The 20,266-nt window shown below is 27.8% G+C and overlaps 2 protein-coding genes across 2 annotated transcripts; both read right to left on the reverse strand.

The window, feature by feature from the left end:
- Positions 1 to 5,347: 5,347 nt before the first annotated feature.
- Positions 5,348 to 9,709, reverse strand: LOC101503230 (GTP-binding protein BRASSINAZOLE INSENSITIVE PALE GREEN 2, chloroplastic). The gene is made up of 4 exons (XM_004505666.4): positions 9,549 to 9,709; positions 7,055 to 8,476; positions 6,739 to 6,906; positions 5,348 to 6,291 (listed from the first exon to the last, which is right to left on the reverse strand). Exons 2-4 carry the CDS (start codon positions 8,288 to 8,290, stop codon positions 5,908 to 5,910), a joined length of 1,788 nt encoding a protein of 595 aa, XP_004505723.1. The 5' UTR covers positions 8,291 to 8,476; positions 9,549 to 9,709; the 3' UTR covers positions 5,348 to 5,907.
- Positions 9,710 to 13,727: 4,018 nt separating this feature from the next.
- On the reverse strand, positions 13,728 to 19,584 carry LOC101503546 (phosphoribosylaminoimidazole-succinocarboxamide synthase, chloroplastic). Its single transcript, XM_004505667.3, has 13 exons — positions 19,393 to 19,584; positions 18,916 to 19,239; positions 18,714 to 18,815; positions 18,169 to 18,298; positions 16,690 to 16,782; positions 16,528 to 16,616; positions 15,819 to 15,899; positions 15,640 to 15,729; positions 15,457 to 15,546; positions 15,304 to 15,354; positions 15,176 to 15,222; positions 14,172 to 14,229; positions 13,728 to 14,096 (listed from the first exon to the last, which is right to left on the reverse strand). The coding sequence occupies exons 2-13, from the start codon at positions 19,231 to 19,233 to the stop codon at positions 14,037 to 14,039; spliced, it is 1,209 nt and encodes a 402-aa protein (XP_004505724.1). The 5' UTR covers positions 19,234 to 19,239; positions 19,393 to 19,584; the 3' UTR covers positions 13,728 to 14,036.
- Between the last annotated feature and the right edge of the window lie 682 nt (positions 19,585 to 20,266).

Here is a 20,266-nt window from a genome sequence, read left to right on the forward strand (position 1 = left end):
TTGAAAATATAGAAATGATTATTTATTAGCCAGATTATATACTATAGAAATGACTATTAAGTAAAATATGTTATTTTTATATCTTCTAACTTAAAATTAAAATAATAATAATAACAATAATATAATTATATTAAAAAAATGGATACTATAATAAAATTGAAAACAGATATAGTGTTCAAACTATAATTTTTTCACATTTTTTTAAAAATTAATTAATAAAAAAGTCGCAGGAGTGTACGGTTGATACACGAATAAATGTCTCGGATCAATTAATTAGTTAAAATTAATATTTTTTTATATCTTCAAAAATAAAAATAATTATAATTTATTGAAAAAAAATCATACACGAGATAAATAATTTTAATTAAAGATAGGTTAAATAATTTTTTTTTCTTTCGATTTGGTCTTTTATTTTAATTTTAAGTGACAATTTGATCTTTTGTGTTTTAAAATCTCAACAATGTTATTATTTTTTTTACAAAAATTCATTAAAATTTTCAAATAAAATTCATAAAATTAATTATATTCTTCAATATAATACGAATTTCATCAAATTCGTAACTCAAATATTAAAATAAGCTCGTATTTTTATTCTTTATTTGATGTTGTTAGAGATGAAAATATGAGTTTATTTAAATATTTAAGTTATGAATTTGATGAAATTGCATTATATTGAGGATGATAACTAATTTCATAGGTTTAGTTTGAAAATTTTAATGATTTTTTTTGAATTTTTGCAAAAAAAGAAAATGATAACATTGTTTACATTTTAAAACATAAAAGATCAAATTATCACTTAAAGTTAAAATAAATGACCAAATTGAAAAGAAAAAAAAAATAAATGATTAAAATGTTAACTGAAATTAAGTTAAGGGAACACGAGTACTGCTTAACCTTAATGAAAATTAGTTAAAATTAATATATTTTTTAAGTATCATCGGCATAAATATGAATATAATTTGCACTGAGTTATTCAAAATTGTTTAACTTGAACATTTTGTGCATGAGTAAATGGATGTATAATGAATGTCATAACTGATTTATTAAATTTATTGAATTTGTACATATTTCTTATGATCAAATAAGAGGTTGTTTTGTGTTTTTAAAATGGACGCTCATGGAATGTATCATAAGTTACGTTTCTATAATGTTATATTTAGTTCAATTATAAATCACATTTATTAAAAACTACATGAATAATTATTAATTTTGTTTGATTAACATTATTTATTATTAGAAATTATTTGAATTTAGTTTATTTAAATTTTTATAATTATAATCATAGACTAAATTTCCACATTTTAGTTATAATTTATTATTCATTTCAATCAAATTTTGAATAAAATTATTCTCATCTATTTGAATATAAGAATGAAAATGCTATAATATTTAGATATATAGATTTATATACGTAGAAACCATCTAACATATTATATATATAACATTGAAGACGATAATCTAACATCAAAATATATGTTTAATGATATTTGAGTCAAATAATTTTAAACAAATATTTTAAATAAATTTATTTAGACGATATCGTATGGCACAAGCTATACACTAGTTTATATTTGTACGATGTATTTCGTAAATCCTTTTAAAAGAGAAAAATCCAACGTATCACCGTAAGATTTTGGTAGGATACTATGGTACTTAATCTCATATCCAGAGTTTAAAAAAAATACTCATACATGTCTTAGTCTCTATATCATTTTGGGTATCAACTTTAATATATGTACCATTTGGGTATCTAAGTACCTGTACTCATACTCATTATCCACACTTTAACTAAAATAGATCGATAAATAAATAATATTATTGCAATTAAATTTAAAAATTATTCAAATATATTAAATTCAACCATAAAGTATTATAAACTAAAATATTTTATAACTCAAAATATTTCAAATGAACACACATTACAATACACATTCTAATATTCATAATAATACTTTATGAAGTTGCAAGTCCTACAGCGATATTATTCAAGATCAATAAAAAAAATTGATAGAAAATTGCAAGTATGATTATAAAGTAACAATTAATAAAACACAATTATTAGTTATAAAGTCATAATTATTTGTCTATTCATAAAAATCAAATTCTTAAAAAGTTTACAAATATTTATGTTTCGATTATAAATATTATAGTGGTCCAATGATATCAATAGATGGTAAAACATAAAAAATAAAATTAACTAAACTAAATACTAATATAATATAATAAATAATATATTTATATTAGTGTGCATATGTGGAACGGGGTGGATAAAATAGTACCGTATCCATACTGTTTAATTTTGCAGTAATTTTCCGGTCCCAAGATTTTTACGTCGTTGATTATTTTTTTTTTGCAAGTATCTATTAAATCTGACTCTAATTGTCATCCCTATCTTTAGGTATGAGAATATGCTAGGCCGTCCTGTCAGGGCATATGGCCTGACCTACTTATGGTCTGACCTATTTAATAAAAAGACTAGACTTAAGCTATTTTTAAAACATATTTATTTAAATAGGTCAGACTCAGACTTATAAAAAACCTATTAGGCCTGTCATGCCGACCTATATATATATATTATTATTTATTAATGTTATTTTTTATTATTATATAACTAATATTATTTTCTATTTTAAATTTTATCAATTAGACAATCATTCAGTAGTCATTCCATATTTTCGATAGTTGTTCTATATTTGGTAGTCGTTCTAAGTAGTCATTCAATTAGTCAATCACTCATTCTATATTTTTTTGAGAGGTAATAATGGTTGCGTTATGTTTCAGAAAAAAAATTATTCTTTAAAACTAAAAATTATTTTTTAGAATTTAAAGGATATTTGTTTTAATTTTTTTTTAAATTATTTTGTTAGAAAAAATTATAGACCATATGTCAAACTTAAGCCTAAAAAATTAATCGTATGCTATATTTAGGCTTTTTAAAATCTGACCTATTCCCATCCATACCTATCTCTCATATGCGAAGTAATTGATTTGCTTCCACATAAGTATTTGCTTCTCATTTTTTTTTATTCTTGATTTTTCTTATTTTCAAAACATCTTAATATTTTTCTACATCGTATTTTATCCTTTCGTTTCTTTATTGTATTAATTATATTTAAATAATTGTTTTTCTTTGATAAACATGTTTTGCAGTATTGAATAAAAAAAATAGTTATGAATACTATATGATATATTTTTTATTTTTTATTAATATGATTTTAAGTTTCATGTTAGCCTTTATTTGACATTTAACTTAATTACATATTAATAATATTTATATATAAAATGTGTCAATAACGTTTATTCTAAAATTTATTTAGTCAAAAAAATATTCATTTATTTATCAATAGTAATATAAAAATAAATTAATTGTAAAATATAAATGATATATTCTGTATAATTTAATTCAAATATTTATGGTGAAATAATTTAATTCAAATTAATTAGTGAATTTAATGTCATTCCAAATAAATAAAAAATATAAATACTTATCTGACAACATTTTTCAAATAAAAAAAACTGCATGTTTAATTATACCTTTAGAAAAAATAAATTATTTCAAACACCACATCAAAAACAATAATGGTTATATTTTGTGGGTTTTAATATGAACAATAATATTTTATATTAAAATCATGTTTAATACACAAACATAAAAGTGTAAAACATATTTTATAAGCAATTACCGCTAAATCCATATGTTGAAGCAATCAACAAATTTTATAGTTAAAAATATTTTTTAAAAAAAATTCAAAAAAAAAAAATCTTTAAAATTTTGTGAATTTAACGGGACGTTTTACTTTTTTTTTTTTAAATTTCGACAAAAACATTTTTGATTTTTTTTTTAATTTCTCAATAAAAAAGTTGATTTTTTAATAAAAAATTATTTAAATTTTTTCTTAAATTTTTATATTTGAGAAAAAAATTCAATTTTCTTCAAGATTTTATTTTTTCTCGCAAACTTTTCTGGGTAAAAATGTTTTAAATTTTTTTCAAAAGAAAAATAAATTTCAAAAAGTTTTAAAGAAAAAAATATCAATTAATAAAATATTAAACTCTACAAATCTTTTCACTTAAATTCAGAAAAAATAATAAATTAAAGTTTTAAACAATTTATTTTAATATAATATTAAAATCTTAGTAAATGATTTTTTAAATTCAAGATTTATTTCACAGTTCTTAAATATATTAAGATTTTTGATATTGTGAAATCCATTTGCGCAGTTATTCGATGTGATGATCCTTATGATATGACTACCTTGATAACCAACACCTCAACAAAAAAATAATATTTATATCTAAAAGTAGGTCGGTAAGTAAAGTATTCTTTTACCCTTTAAAACAACACACCATAAACAGCTCGTTTGAAAAGGCCTTCAGTTGAAAATACAACATGATCATAATTGAGTTTAGTGCTAATGTTATAATTAATAGTTGATGATAATGTTTATAGGAAATGAATGATATTTATACTCTATTAATTCGTTCAAAAAAGGCTTAAAAAACCTGGTGCTAATTCTTCCATCAGTTACGTTTACACTAATGAGAATTAATTTGAATTGAAAATTAGTTAGCGTAAAAAATCAAATCAGATTGCAAATGTAAGAATTAATATCAATAATAGAGTAATAGATTACAAGTAATATTTCATTCCTTTGCATCTATAATAACGTAGCTTAGCATTGTCATTGTTGCAATTGAAATCTATAACGTAAATTTTTTAGATAATTATTTTTTCAAATCCAATCTAATTTTAGTGCACTCCAATTCAGTCACGTCTAGTTAGTTTATGGTTCCATTCATATATCTTAATTTATGTAGTTGATTGCATTAGTTCTTAATGTGGTACCGTATGTGGTGAATCTCTCTAGGTATGTAGCTACATTACACGAGTTAGGAGTCTTCATTTAGTGTTCAATATTCCGATCATTTTTTGGATATTTTCGCTATAATTCTCTGCCTATCTAAAAAAATGCAGGCTATGTATAATGTATGTAAAGTCTAAAAATATATTAACTTTATAATATATTTTTTCATTGAAAGTCTTATAATATATTATTGTTCAATTATCCACGTACGGTTGTCATCAGGCATATCAGTTGATAAGTTTGTATTCATAATTATGTGAATACCTCTACAGTTTCACTTTCTTCTTTTTCATATCTGATCTATATTCAATTTAAACAAATTATTTCAAATATTAGTTTTCAATTCGTTACACCAATTCAATTAAGTTTCAAGCTTTATGAACTACAATAATTCAAATTTAATAAATCACTTAATCCAATATTCAACTTTGATATTTTTCAATTACATGACATTATAATTAACATTTCAAAATATGAGTCAGTAAAATTAAACTTCCAGTGCATTGATCTACGATCTAGTGTTAATCCACAAAAAGTTAGTTGTAGCATATAAGTCATACTACAATATTTAGCCCCACTGCTGGATTGTGCTACAAATTACAATTCAATGTGAACCACGCACACATTCTACTAATATCATTGGAGAATATATTGCATATATATCTTCCTTTTCAAAAGTCAATGATTGAATTGAATTTCTCAAACGAGAACCAATTTAGGTGCAATGTTAATTAGCTCATTAAACCAACTCAGCTAACTCAGAAGGATCCAAACTTTGAGTGTCAATTCTGATCCGCAATAATAGAATAAAAAACACAACATAAATTATTTCTGAAAAATTTAGGACACCTCTTTGAAAAATAAATGGAATACGAAACTGTCTTATGCCACACTGATCCTCACCACCATCACACATCACTCCCATTGCTTGAATCAAGCCTGAAATTATGTGATTAGTTAGCATTTTGATTCATCTCTTGTATTGTATAGAAACTAAATGGCAATTAAATTCCTTTGGATTTCTTCAAAACTGACATCATCATTATATGCCTCCTTCAGAAGTCAACGGTGATGATTCAACTGAACTAGATAGCAATTTTGAGTCAATCCGCTTCGTCTTTTTGTCATTTTGTTGACGTGGCTTATTTGAAGCTCGGTCAGACTGTGAGACAATCTTTGATACGGTAAATCCTGTAACTTCAAAAGTATTTGATCTATAGGGTATCAAGGAGTTGCGTTGAACAACATCAACTCCTTCATAAGTCCAAACACCCAACTCTGCTTCTCCTTTAAGTCCAATGGCAAACCAACCAAGGCCAGCAGCAGCAATGTCTACAGAACTCGAGTCCCAACTGTTTCCACTAACATGAAATTCCCTTTTCACCCAATTCCCTAATTCTTCAACTCGTTTCTCTCCAATTGGTGGCTGAACAAAGGAAAATTAAGACTGGTGTTATACAAGAGGAAACTGTAATGCACGATGAATAATGCTTATGAATCAAAAGAGAAACTTGTTCTTTTCTTGCAACATGATTGCACTTTATCTATGCATAAAAAATTCACCATTATAAGCAATATTATGGCAATGGAATGTCTAGATATTGCTTAATATTGTTTTATAGGTAATTCTCTGAAAATAATTTCAGCAAAGTAAAAAGAAATAAATGGTCCTGAATATTTGGACCATGTCCATCAACAGCATTTGATACACACTTTTTTGTAGTTTGGATGTAATGAGTAATGACTAAGAGATAATTCAATTATTTGTAACCCAGACAATGTCAGGAAGACACTTGAAAATCAGCTTATAAGCCTCGTCATGAGTAAGGAATTGCTTAATAAGAAGTCAATTAAAAATGAGCAAAGAGAATACCTGTAACTGGCATCCAAAATGGTCTTGAAACATTTTACATGCATTTTCTACTTTACCCATATGCAGAGGAAGATAAGGAGATGCCCACACTGTGACATAGATAGTATCCAGGGACGTTTCTTCTATATCCAATCTCATAAGACCAGCTATGTGAATCGAATGACCAGCCTGCCACAATCAATTGGTAAAAGAATGAAGTACAACAGATTGTAACAACACACAAACGATGAAATGACAACAAAGCGCAAATTAACATACCTATGTAAACAATAAATATTAAAGTCAGCAACACAAATTAGTATCGCAGTGCACTAACCTTAATTCTATATGTCCTAGGTTTCAACTCCTTGGTCATGTAAACAAGCTTTTGCTCTTCTCTCATCAACCTTGTTGTAATCTGGTAAGGATGGAGAAGGCCAGGTGTATCAAATAATTTTGCCTGACTTGGAAGAACACCCTCCACTCTTACAATGCCCAGTGTAGTCCCTGGAACAGGTGCTTCTGTCAGATGTGTAATCTTCCCTCCAACATACTTGCCTATAGAATTTATTAATGTACTCTTTCCTGCATTCTGTGCCCCAACAGCCCATACATTCCCTCTAGATCCAGCCAAATCAACTATGTCATCCACAAGATTCTTAAGTCCCCAATCTCTGAGTGCACTCACCATGTGCAAACTAGTAATCTTAATAATGCCGCCCTCTCTAGCTCTTTGCCTAATCCAATGCTCCAATCTTGTTGGTGACAATGAGCTAGGCAATAAGTCAGTCTTTGTAACCACAAGTATGACTCTAGGCACGTTCCCTGATTTACCCTGCTTCCACGCAGAATAATTATCTTCAATTGTCTTAGAAACCAACTTTGCAACCTTCCTCGGAAATGACCCATCAAAATCCACTGCATCCACAACCATAAGCACCACCGAACGGGTCCCAGTTGTTGATGCCAACTTCCTCCCCACTGTATGATCAAAGTCGAAATCTGGTAGCAAATTTTCCACAGTTGGATCCTTCACCTTCCCATAATGCCTCAAGGAATGACAACGTGCACATACCACTGGCTTTTCTTGCTTCCTGGTCAAATTGGCATCACTATTAAGCTTTTCTGGTTCAATAACAAACCCTTTTTTAACAGTATTAGAGAATTCAGGCTCTTGTGCAACAGGTTCAAGATGGGTATGCAATTTATAATTAATGTCCTTCTCAGAGGGTTTAATGAAATAACCAGGGTGTTTAGGGTTGGAATCTTGCATATAAACCCCACAACCAGGACAGACATGAAAAGATTGAGAAGTGCCTTCGTCATAATTACCCTCACGGGAGAGGGGCAAATTTTTTTTTGGCGCTGAATCTGCAGGTTGTGAAGAAAAATGCCTAAACAAATTACCTGATCGATGTGGCAAAATTTTTGAAAGTCTATGGAGATGGGGGTTTGAGTCTGGTGTTAAGGTTATAAAAAGATTCGACTGCACATCACTTTTGCACTCAGAAAGGAGTGATAAATAAAAGAGCGGCTTAAGCTTTGAAGGGGAGAAATTTCTAGCTACAATCATTTCTATCTGTTTTCACTTTGAATCTAAATAAGGGTTCAAGTCTCTGGAATTAGAAGTGACTATTTGGCCTTCCGCTATAAAGATCTCAAGAACTAAATCCACCACAGTTCCATACAATACTTCTTTGCAGAGGAAAATTAGTTGCTGAATGGTGTTCTCATCATAAATTCAAACGAAGAACTTTAACTGCAATATTAGAACAAATAAAACATATTACCAAAATAATTAATTAATTGTAACCACCACGTCAATGTTCTTAAATTTCAATTGATTTAAGTAGTTTTGGAATTAGAATTTCAAATCCTCAAGTTGAAACCACAAGCTTCCATATAGCAATAGTGACTTCGAAAAATACCAATAAGAGCGATAGAGGCAATATAGCTAATTACACAAGCCAATAACTAATGCAATGGCAACCTGTTTTACCTGTACCCCCACCCCCTTGAATTAAATGATAACTAGAAAAGCATGTCACGGCCACTTCAAAATCAAAATGCCCCCAATATAAGATTTTATCTATTTAATTGTTGTTACCTTCACATAGTTCAAATGTGTGCATAAATAAAATCACCAGCGGAAAAGAATGTGCCAACGTGGGCAACAAAGCATGCTGAAATTCAAGCTTTAACCATTGGATTTAGAACTGTTATTAACCATGTTTTCTTTCCTTGTACCTACCAATTGTATACAGTCTATTCCTTGTTTGGTTTCATTCTACCAATTTTATAAATGAATGAAATGCTTATATTTGTAATTTTAAATTAATTTTTTTTTTGTAGGTGGTTTTGGGTCTTAACTCTTGAGTTTGAATATGAAGACATATGAACAAGCAGGGGTTGATACAAAGGGGAATACTTCTAGCACCAGGGACGGTCCTAAGATATTTGGTGCCCTGAGCGAAGTGTAAAATTAAAACCTTATAATCATTATATTTTTTCTTGCAAAAACTTTAATAATTTATTCAGTATAATCAACATTCTTTAAAAAATCATTTGCAAGTCACGATTTCAAGGCTACGGTGCAAAAACCACATGGAAATCAATCTCAAAATAAGATTAAAAAAATCCCTTCTTCTCCTCCTTCACATTTGAAAAAAAATCAACATAGTAGAAGAACAATAATTCAATGAAACAACACACCAAGAAAACAATAAAAACAAAACTAAAATGTTCAAAATAAGAATCAAAACAACCATTGAAACAACATAAAGGAAGAATAAATAAGAGAAAAAACATGATAAGGATGAATAGAAACGAACCAGAACTAAACGATTGAGAAAGAAGGAAAGAAGGTGGTGGGTTGCCGGAAAACACCGCCGGAAGGTCGGTGGTGTTGAGTGATGGAAAAATGAGGATCGTTTTGGGGTTTTGAGTGAAAGGGTAGATGGAATAGAAGTGAGGTTAAAGCACACAACAAAAAACAAACCTATTTGTATGGTTTTTAATTTTAATACAAACAGATTTCAATTTAACTTAAAAAATAACTATTTTCAGTTTTTCACCCATTTTAAACCCACATGTTTTATATAAAAAATATTATTTTTAAAATCGAAAATTAGAAATTCGTGACCAATGTATTAATAACCACGATTAATACTAATGTAGAAATTATGTGGGTATTATAAAAGTAATTAAATGTTATCAAATAATTAATATTATAATTTTAATTTAATTATTAAAATATCTGTAATGATTTTTAATTTTTAAAAATTAATTTTATTATTGAAATTGTGAAAATTATTCTATTTTAGATAAATTTTAAGAGGTCTGTGACATAATTTTAACTTATTATTTGAGAATAGTTTAAATTCTTCAAGATAAAAATTTAGTTGGATATGTTATATTATTCAAGTATTTCTATTAAATGAGTGAGTTATTTTATATACAATATAAATAATGAATCGTAAATAATTCATGGGTAGATTTAATGTTTGTACTGCATATATGTATTATAATTATATGGATTTATTATAATATTTTTTGATGTGAATTATACTATTTTTTTAGAAAAAATATATTCAATCTTTATTTTATTGTCAGTTTCAATACAAACAATAGTGCTCTGCATTTGTCCGAATCGATATGCAAATCTAGTTTTTCTATATATTTTTCCAAATATTTAATAAAATATTTTATTAATTCAAAATATAATCGATACATATATCTTCTCTTAGTATACTTTTGCTAAAATATTATTTAATAGAGTCAATATTTTACTATTAAATTAAAATAAGAATATAAATTTATTATTACTGTACTAGAAATAGAATGAGGTTGATCAATAGAAAAAATATTAATCGATTAGTATAGGTTTGCATTACAAGACTTTCTTGAATTAATTATATATTAAAGAAACAAAAAAATACAAAATTAAAATTCAATTTGAATATTTTTACATCAAATTATTTCATATGATATTTTTTATTGTTTATTTTGAAATTTTTTAATTTTTTAAACTCTACTTAAATATGTGTATATATATATATATATATATTAATTATTTCTAAATGATATTTACATTAAATTTTCAATTATTTTACATATTATGGTGCAGATATAAAACAAAATATCAAACATGACTACTCCTGAATTTTGATTAAAAATTTAATTTAAAAATTAATCTACAATTTAGAAATTCATTTATAAGTTAAAGATTTAAGTGTTACGATTTTTTTTATTAAAATATAATTTATTTTCAGTATTAGACAAATCATGTGTATATTTTATATTATTTTAATATAATTCATTTGGTATACAAATTATAAATAATATTTTTACAATTATTAAAATCTAAGATGTATTTTAGGAATTCATCGTCCTTCATTCTTTATGTATTAAGTATGACTCAGAATTGTGTATTGTGTATGTCATGTGATAATAAATATTACATATATTATCAATACAAATTGATTGTAAATTAAAACTCTCATTATCTTTATCCAAAAACAATGTATTTAGGTATAAACCATAAAACTCGGATACATGTTATTCGATACTCGGTTTGATTCGATACATAAATACATAAATTTTTTTAATTTAAAATACAATATGACTTAGACATGTTAATAAATTTTTTTATTAAAATATCATTCTTCATAAGATACGTTGCTGTAAATATTCATGAAGTATCAATATTGGATATGTATCAGATACAGGTATGTCTCTGTTTAGAGTGTCGTTACTTCACACCGTCTAAATCATTTCAATTTCCTAAAAAATTAATATTACCTCAATAAAATCTTTAATCCAACGCAATTGAAATGTGTTTGAATGAAAATATTGGAAATTATGAACAATTCAAATGCTTCTATTGCATTTCATTTATTTATAAATTTTGCTGTTTCGATTGAATAATTATTCAGTTGAACTATTTTTTATAAATTTCAAAAAATTTAAAGTGAAAATAAAAATAAATTTGGATTAAAATCAAGTTTTTTAAAAAAACTGAAGCATTATTTTGTAATTTTTAAAGACCAAATTGCAAAAAATAAATAAAATAACTACCTTGTAATATAAGAAAAAATTAACTACCCAACCGAAAAATATAACTACCAAAAAACCAAGATTTTATTTTCCACAAAATTTTTCGTCTTTCCTCTCTTATACATATTACTATTATACTTCTTATCAGAAATATTATTATACTTATTTACTCTATTTCTATTGTTTATTATTATCTATTTATTCTTTTTCCAACTATATACTCTTTTTGACCTTAAATTATCAATATAAAAAATGAAAACACCCATATAAAATCAATAGTAAAAGATCGAAATTATTCTCTCCAATTTCAACCATTAACTAATTATTAAAATAAATATAAGACAAATATTTATCATTGAAAAAAATATAAAATAAATATTTATAATTTATGCATAAAAAACACAAGGGACATTTATTTGTCGGTGCTAAATATTATAATAAAATACGATAAGTATTTGTCAATGAAAAATATTTAAATAACGCAAGATAAATATTTATTACGAATACATAAAAAATATGAGACATATATTATTTTGTGAAAAATATAAAAAATAAGGAGACACATATTTGCGGTTGATACATTAAAAAACACAGGGTATATTTTTCTTGATAAATATTAAAAAAAATTGGAACAAATATTTGTATTGATACATATTAAAAAAATACAGGATAAATATTTATAAATGATGAATATAAAAAAATACGAGTCAAATATTAACTACTGATACATAAAAAAACACGCGACAAATATTTGTCACTAATAAGTATTAAAAGCAACAGAATAATATTTCATATTATATAAAAAACAAGAGACACATATTTACCACTTATAAATACTAAAAACATGGCACAAATATTTATCATTGATACATAAAATAAGATTTAAAAAAAAATCTGATTGAAGTACTTATGACAACACAAATTTCTTGCTTGTTTATACGAAGGAATTTAAATTATTGAAAAATCTCTCCTTTTTAAATTTATATTTTTGACTCCCTCTCAATAGTTGAGATCCTAGTTCAGGGAATCAACACATTCAAGATTCAAACACCTATTTTTCAACATTTCAAAATTTGCATCCATTGTGTTTGCACTTAACTCCTTCAACTTTCAAAAAGATAGACGGCTTCTTCATTTCAGGATTACAGTTCACTAATTAACAGAGAACAAATCTTCTATCCTTCTAGTTTTGAATTTATTTATGGTAATGTAACCATACCAAAAGTATTGTTTCTCAAGTGATACAATTCGTTGTATGCTAATTAACCCACTCCCTCCATCCAAAACAAAAAGACAAACAACTCTTTACAATGAGATGGTAAAACAACCCTACATAAAACAAGGAAAAAAAGTACGTAAATGTCTCTTGTTAAGCAGTAGCAATTGAACTTTGTTTAGATGAATGTTTGTCCAAAAGATTAAAATTTTAAAATTGCAATGGCAAATATTGATTTTTAGATAAAATGATAACATTTTACATTTGTGTTCCACAGATTGCACCGTCGTTGTTATTCTATGTTGGTAATTTACAATATCAACATCTAAGTATGAAATTTGTTAAACATATAATATAAAAATATAACATAAGTGAACTTGCGGACATCAATTTTCATTAATATAAGAAAATGTAAACAAAAAAGTAAAATTATTTTTACACATAAAATAGGACATAAATTTCCATCAATATAAGAAAATGTAAACAAAAAAGTAAAATTATTTTTATATAAAATAAGTGTTATTAAGTACGAAAAATTATTAAAAGAAAGAAAACAATGTATGAAAATAGAATTTTTGACCAGTCAAATTTTAGCTAACATGAGAGTAGTGAGTGTTATTATTTAGAAAAGTTAGCCGATGCCAAAGAAGATTATTGTGTTTCTTCTCAAATATTGTCCGTAACAATAAACATTTTCCTATATACATACACCTTGCATGCAGTAAGGTATGAAAAGACGTAAACGAAGATCACAATATTTAGTAACAATAGTAAAAGTCTCATACAAATTACAAACCGAAAAAATTAACTGTTCGCGTGTAACAAGCAAAAATACAAGGCAATGGACGCAGTAAGTTCTGCTTTCAAAAAATAACTCTTTTATACTTTATTTTGGCTGAGCTTCCTTTTCAGGTTATATGTTTTAGATTAGATAAATAAATATCTATCTTCACAAGTTTTGCCTGTTAATTTTTAAAAAATTTAATATATATTTTAGTATGGGATCCTTAAAAATACAGAGCTAAAATGGGGTTTTAAAACTCCAGGGCTACTTTAAGGATGATAGTGCAGAAGCAACATTTCGTGATATTCGGTCGTGTATTGGCTCCTGCAAGAAGAAATAGTTAGGATAGAATTCTTTGCATTAGATGATTTACATTGAAAAGATTGATTTATACATTACCTTGGTCGATTGCACCTCAAACTTTGATTTTGTTATGGTCTCGTACAAGAAAATGTATCTGTCCAGCAGAATAGTATAATGCTCATTTAAATGAATAAAGGTACAAAATGGCGCACTCAAATATATTACAAGTTGATTCAAAAAACTTACATTTATGCAAAGAAGCATAAATCAGACAGACAAATCAGGATAATAGTATACCAAAATTGTGATGATCACTGTATCATGAGATGCTAATTGGTGGAAGCATTTTTGCATCACGATAGTATATTTGATTGATTTTAATTTGAAGGCATAAAGCAAGATATAAGGTCAGAGTTTTTCTTCAAGCCATGGATAAAAATGTTACTCTTTTATTTTCTCTCCTTCAGTGACAATATGATGTGTCAGAGAAGGGTAGAGAAAAATTCCTCCTAGTAATTTGGCAAAACATATATTCGCAACTTTTAATCTCTTCTAAGTCATTCACAAGGAAGTAACCAATCAACTAAAAATGTTACAAAAAATAACATAGTAATCTGTATTTTAAGTTGGTACCGATACAGGGCATTGATTGTTAGTCATCACAATTACATTTTGACATGGAAGAGCTTAGGAAGCTTGAAAATGCTAAGCATAAGCATGTTTGGACAATGAAAGCAAAACACAGTGGACATTAATGTTTTTCTGTTAGTTTGTAATTGTATTTTTCCTCTTTTCACAATCAAGGATCCCTTACCCTCAAATGAGTATCTTCTTTTAACTACATTTAAAAAAAAATGAAGATATACATGGACTGCTTCTCCTACTCCAAACTTACATACAAACTACACATAACAGTTACAAATTTGATGAATCAACACTCAGAATCCTTAGAAGGTTCTCATAAAAGAAAAATCAGAACATAACTACTGAATAACTAGCAAGTCCAAAGGAAAACAACACGCTTCTGGGTCATTTCTCTAAATAAGTTTCAAAGCAAAATATATATGAAGTGTAAAAGAAGCCAGGGCCAGTCGACATACCGCCAAGCCAATTCACTAACAAGATCTTTAGGAGCATCAGGAAGGACCTAAATAAAAGCCACCCATGTGATTTGATGCATAATTTAAATCTCCAGGACAATCCATTAGCAGTAGAAAATGTAAATTACCTCGTCTTCATAAGGGTTGCAGTGACTTTTAAACCACAGCCTCAAGAACTCCTAAAGAAACACAACGTTAATAGATGGAAGCCAAAGTATCCACTAAAACTCTACACTAGCAATACTCAATCTATGAAGAAAACAAAAATCCACATAAAATACCTTATCAACATTTTCAGGCTCAAGACCATTTTGAATGCGCTCCAAGTAAGAATTGGCAATCCAATATCTACTTGAATCAGGAGTATGGACCTGGTGTTCAGAACAAAGAAACTTTATCACATTTATACATTTAATATGTGAGTTGATGCGAGAACCCAAGGTGTATCAAAGATAGCATTCGACCTCATCAATCAATAGAATTGATCCATCATTTGCCTTCCCAAATTCATACTTAGTATCTACCAATATAAGGCCATGTTCCAAGGCCACTTGCTGCAAAGTCAAACAAATGGTAAAGTCAACAATGCAATAAAGCAAGAGATATGCATTTAAGAAATTCCTTAGTCAAATAAGCTTATTACCTGTCCATATTCAAACAAGCTTAACGCTTTTTCACTCGCCTCTTCATAATCAGCTCGAGTCATCAGTCCCTTTTCTATAATCTGCAATGGAAATGCAACAAAGAAGTGACAACTTGGGAGAAAGTTTGTTTATACAAGATTATCCATTTTCAAAAGCCTGGTTTTACACGTCACTAACTCAAAGGAGGTATATTGCATGAATATTCTGATAACCATGGGAACATGATAGGTTCTTAGTCATGCTTCCTTTTAGCAACTTACACAGTTGGTCCACCTTTAACAAGTAAATCAATTATCGTAATCATACTATTGCTCATTATTTCTTCTGAGCAGGACCAGCATCACTGATCTTGGATGACATTTTCAAATATATAAAATAACAGAAAAACATTAAAATACATTAATCTGAAGGAAAACGAAATTGATGATTTAGCACAACGATCCCTTTTTTAGAAAGGGGAACAGAAAACTAATATTGCAAGACAACATTAAAAAAGGCATGGTTCCCTATCTCTATAAATTTATCAATTCATTTTCAGTGGGGATAAATCAACTAGCCTAAATGGCTTGCTACTCTCCTACCACCCTAAGGTCTCCTTTTACATCCAAATTCATTATTTTCTTTCTTTATTCATTTCAACTGTATATGAAGCTCTACTACAGTTATAGCACAATAACAAGTATCATATGACAAAACTAGGCATCATACCTCATCTGGAGTGACTGGAACATCATGGTCTGCGGCCTTGGTAGTTGGAGTGAGTATATTCTTAGGCAACTTTTGATTCTTAACCATTCCTGTCATATGCTAATATTCAATTACACAAGGGGATAAAAGATTTAACAATTGCAGAAGAATTTGAAAACTCACCATCTGGTAGGACATTTCCACAGTAGTTACGAATGCCTTTATCGTAGACTGTCCATAAAGATGTATCCGTACTTCCAGTGACAAAACCTCTAGCTACAAACGAGCAACAAATGTATCAATGGATGGTGGCTAGAATCCTCTCTTCCACTTTTAAAATAACTCAAATATTTTACAACACTTAACAATAACAAGAATTTGAATTTCAAACAAAACAACACCTGGAACTTCGTACCTTCTTCCAAAATAATTAAACAAAAACGGTATGTCAAGCATATATCCACAACACATATTATCCTTTTTTCCCATGTTATCATTTTGACGAAAAGAACTAGTCATCTACAGCCAATATTAAAAGATATCTCGAGTCTAGTGCCATAAGAATGTGTTGAAGTGGTTCCAATTTAACATGTCAGTCAATCAACAAGCAATGTAGCTATCCAAAACGTCTAACAAGATGTCATGGTAATACATAACCATATTTTATTTTCACCACTCCCCAAACAATAGTATTTGGCTATTTGCATGTCCAATAAGAAATTCAATTATGTGATGATTCTGCACATCAGTTCAGCGGTGTCATAAGATAGCTCAATCCGACACACTAACTATAATTTTTCACATATCATTACAAAAAAATGATATAAAAAATACGGGAAAAATATTTATTACTGATAAATATAAAAAGCACAAGACAAATATATATGTTTTGATACATCATAAATACAAGACCCATATTTGTCACTTAATAAATATAAAATAAAAACGACAAAATATCTGTCATTGATACATGAAAACTGCACGGAACAAATATTTCTCAACAAGTAAATATAAAAAAATACGGGACACATATTTATCACCAAAAAATATGGAACAAACATGCCACTGATAAATATTAAAAAAACCACACATATTAGATATTTATCATTGATAAATATAAAATAATACGGAATAAAAATTTGTCATTAATATACAAAAAAATGAAGGACAAATATTTGTTATTAATAAATATAAAAATAAATTATGAGACAAATATTTTTCATTGATTAATTTACAAAAAACATAATAAATGACACATTATTGCTTTGTCGTTTCAGTTCTTTTCTTGCTCTGTTCAGCATTGTTATGTTCTTGCTCTGTTGTTTTCGTTCTTTTGGTGACTCTGTTTTGTCTGCTTTGTTTCTTCTGCTCTATTCTCTATTTTGTTTACGATTAGAATTAGAAACTGATTTTGTTGTTGGATTTTGGTTAGTAAGTACGATTACCCCTTTCATTTTGTTTATTTTGCTTCTTTTTTTTAGTATCTTTGTATACGGTTTGTATTATATGTTTCATTTATATAATGGTTTTTGGTATTTACAATAGCGGTCATCCCACTATCCACTATCCCAGTTTTAGTGTTCGGCACTCCGCGCCGCTATCTAAGATTGACAACATATAATCAGACATTAAACAGGCAAATAATATTAGCAAAGAACTCACCAACAAACTCAACAGGGAAAACTGAACATTTCTTTGCTATTGTAACATTTTTATCTGGAGCTGACACAACTGCATTAGAAACTATGTGTCTAGTCCTCTCAAACCACCACAGACTTGTTTCATTAAGAACCTGCATCAATCAGATTATCGAATGCAGCATGCTTAGTAACAATCACTCCACCAGGTAGAAATAATATTCAACAGAGCATTTGATAAAACACCAATTTAAATAGAAGGTAATACGATTGAACAATGATAGAACACCATGGAATGGATGATTAACAGCTACACTAATTTATCTATGCCACCTAATCATTCATTCATTTTGTGTGTGTGATCCGTAACATTTAGCATTTTTTACATAATTATGTCACTAATAATTTCTTAAACCATAACTGCAATGAGAAAGTTATTCCTACAATTCCCTATACTATCTGACCAATTTTCCATCACACAGTCAATTATGCAAACGATTCAGATGATCATCATCATTTTGTTACAAACACCATACCAAGTAAATAAACAGAACAGAAAGAATCACATACCTGGCCTTTAAAAGGAATGGAAGCAAGAACCCTATCAAATGCACTCTGACGATCAGTAGTCACTAAAACAAGATAATCCCCGCTATCATAAATATCTCGAACCTGCCAACATTACTTTACATTAAGCTTCCTATGAATCCCAAATACATAATAGTGATTAAAAAAAGTAAAATTAACCATGGTTGAAACATGTTATACTTACTTTGCCACGAGTTTTCGATTTGAGAGCAGGAACTGTCAAATGTAGGTTAGTTTCAGAGAGGCAATTAGAGAGGGAAGTCGTAATGGATTCAAGAACTTGGTGTTTGCGTGTGTTGTTGAGGAGAGTGTCTGGAAAAGAAGGTTGCTGTACGCTATCTTTTGGCATCGACGAAGCACGAATCGCAGGGATTCGGAATTTGATTGGTTTGAAAGTGATTCTATAATTGGAGCTAGAAACCGATTGCGAAATGAGATTGTTGAGTGGAATTTTAGTGTGGAGGGTATTGGAAGGGTTTAAGGAAAGTATAGAATCAACCATCGCTTGCTGAGAAGAGGAATACAAAACAAAAAATAATCAATTTGTTGCATTTAAACAGTAAAACAAAAACTGAAACTATTAAGAGATAAAATAACAAATAATATCATATGATGCAACTGGATGCAGTGAATAATAGTGTTGGACAAGAAATGAATATACCTTGAAGAATAAAATGAAACCCTAGATGGAGGGTTTAGCTAAGGAGATAGAGAAATGGAAGTGAGAGTGTTTGCCGTATGAGTAGTGCTTGGCTACGGCTAAATATAATGTTGCGGAAGAATATGACGGCAGTGAGAGTTTGTTTTAGTGAGAGAGAGAGAGGAGCTAGAGAAAAGAATAATTTAGGTTTCTTTGTCTCAGAAATGCAACTATTTTTGGTAAGAAAAATAAAAGAGAGAGAGAGATAGAATTTCCTAAGAAAATTATAAAATTTTAAGGCTTAATTGTTAATTGTAATTTTAATTTCATTTTAAAAGTTAATAATTCTGATTTTTTACTTTTTAATAAATAAATATATTTAAATAATATTTATTTCGGAAGTAATTGTAATTTAATTAATTATGTATGAATAATTGCATATAGATAATTTTATATTATATATTTGTATTTCACGTTATTTAAAATTATGATAAATCGCTATTTTTTAATTTAAAAATATGAATGATTAAAAATTTAAATTTTTAAAATAGAGGGATAAATTTCGTAAATTGATAAAAATAAATAAAACAAAACTACAATTAGACCTAATTTTAATTTTCTCAGGCCCGGTTGTTTTTTTCCGATTCACTTATTTGAACAATACCACACACTCCACACCTAAACCTATCATCCCCTCAAGACATGTGAAAATACAATTTTACTCTTCTAACCATTTATAATAAGTTTTAAAATTGATAGTTTGAGAAGTTTCAAATTTTTGAATTAAGGATTACATTTCGAAAATATGAAAACTTTCGACAATTTTCAAATTTAGAAAGTTTCAAAATGAAAAGTTTCGAAATTTTTCTATTTCGAAAGTTTTGAATTGATTGAA

This window comes from Cicer arietinum, chromosome 6 (genome assembly GCF_000331145.2).
Source record: "Cicer arietinum cultivar CDC Frontier isolate Library 1 chromosome 6, Cicar.CDCFrontier_v2.0, whole genome shotgun sequence".
Lineage (NCBI taxonomy): Eukaryota > Viridiplantae > Streptophyta > Magnoliopsida > Fabales > Fabaceae > Cicer > Cicer arietinum.

What these genes read in the sequence shown, in the direction of transcription:
- LOC101503230 (XM_004505666.4), bottom strand. Translation starts at nt 8,290, where the DNA reads ATGATTGTAGCTAGAAATTTCTCCCCTTCAAAGCTTAAGCCGCTCTTT. An exon ending in CTAGGACATATAGAATTAAG is followed by an intron (nt 6,907 to 7,054) that starts GTTAGTGCACTG and finishes TGATTGTGGCAG; the next exon opens with GCTGGTCATTCGATTCACAT. An exon ending in ATTTTGGATGCCAGTTACAG is followed by an intron (nt 6,292 to 6,738) that starts GTATTCTCTTTG and finishes TCCTTTGTTCAG; the next exon opens with CCACCAATTGGAGAGAAACG.
- LOC101503546 (XM_004505667.3), bottom strand. Translation starts at nt 19,233, where the DNA reads ATGGTTGATTCTATACTTTCCTTAAACCCTTCCAATACCCTCCACACT. An exon ending in AATCGAAAACTCGTGGCAAA is followed by an intron (nt 18,816 to 18,915) that starts GTAAGTATAACA and finishes TAATGTTGGCAG; the next exon opens with GTTCGAGATATTTATGATAG. An exon ending in CAATTCTATTGATTGATGAG is followed by an intron (nt 15,547 to 15,639) that starts GTCGAATGCTAT and finishes TCTGAACACCAG; the next exon opens with GTCCATACTCCTGATTCAAG.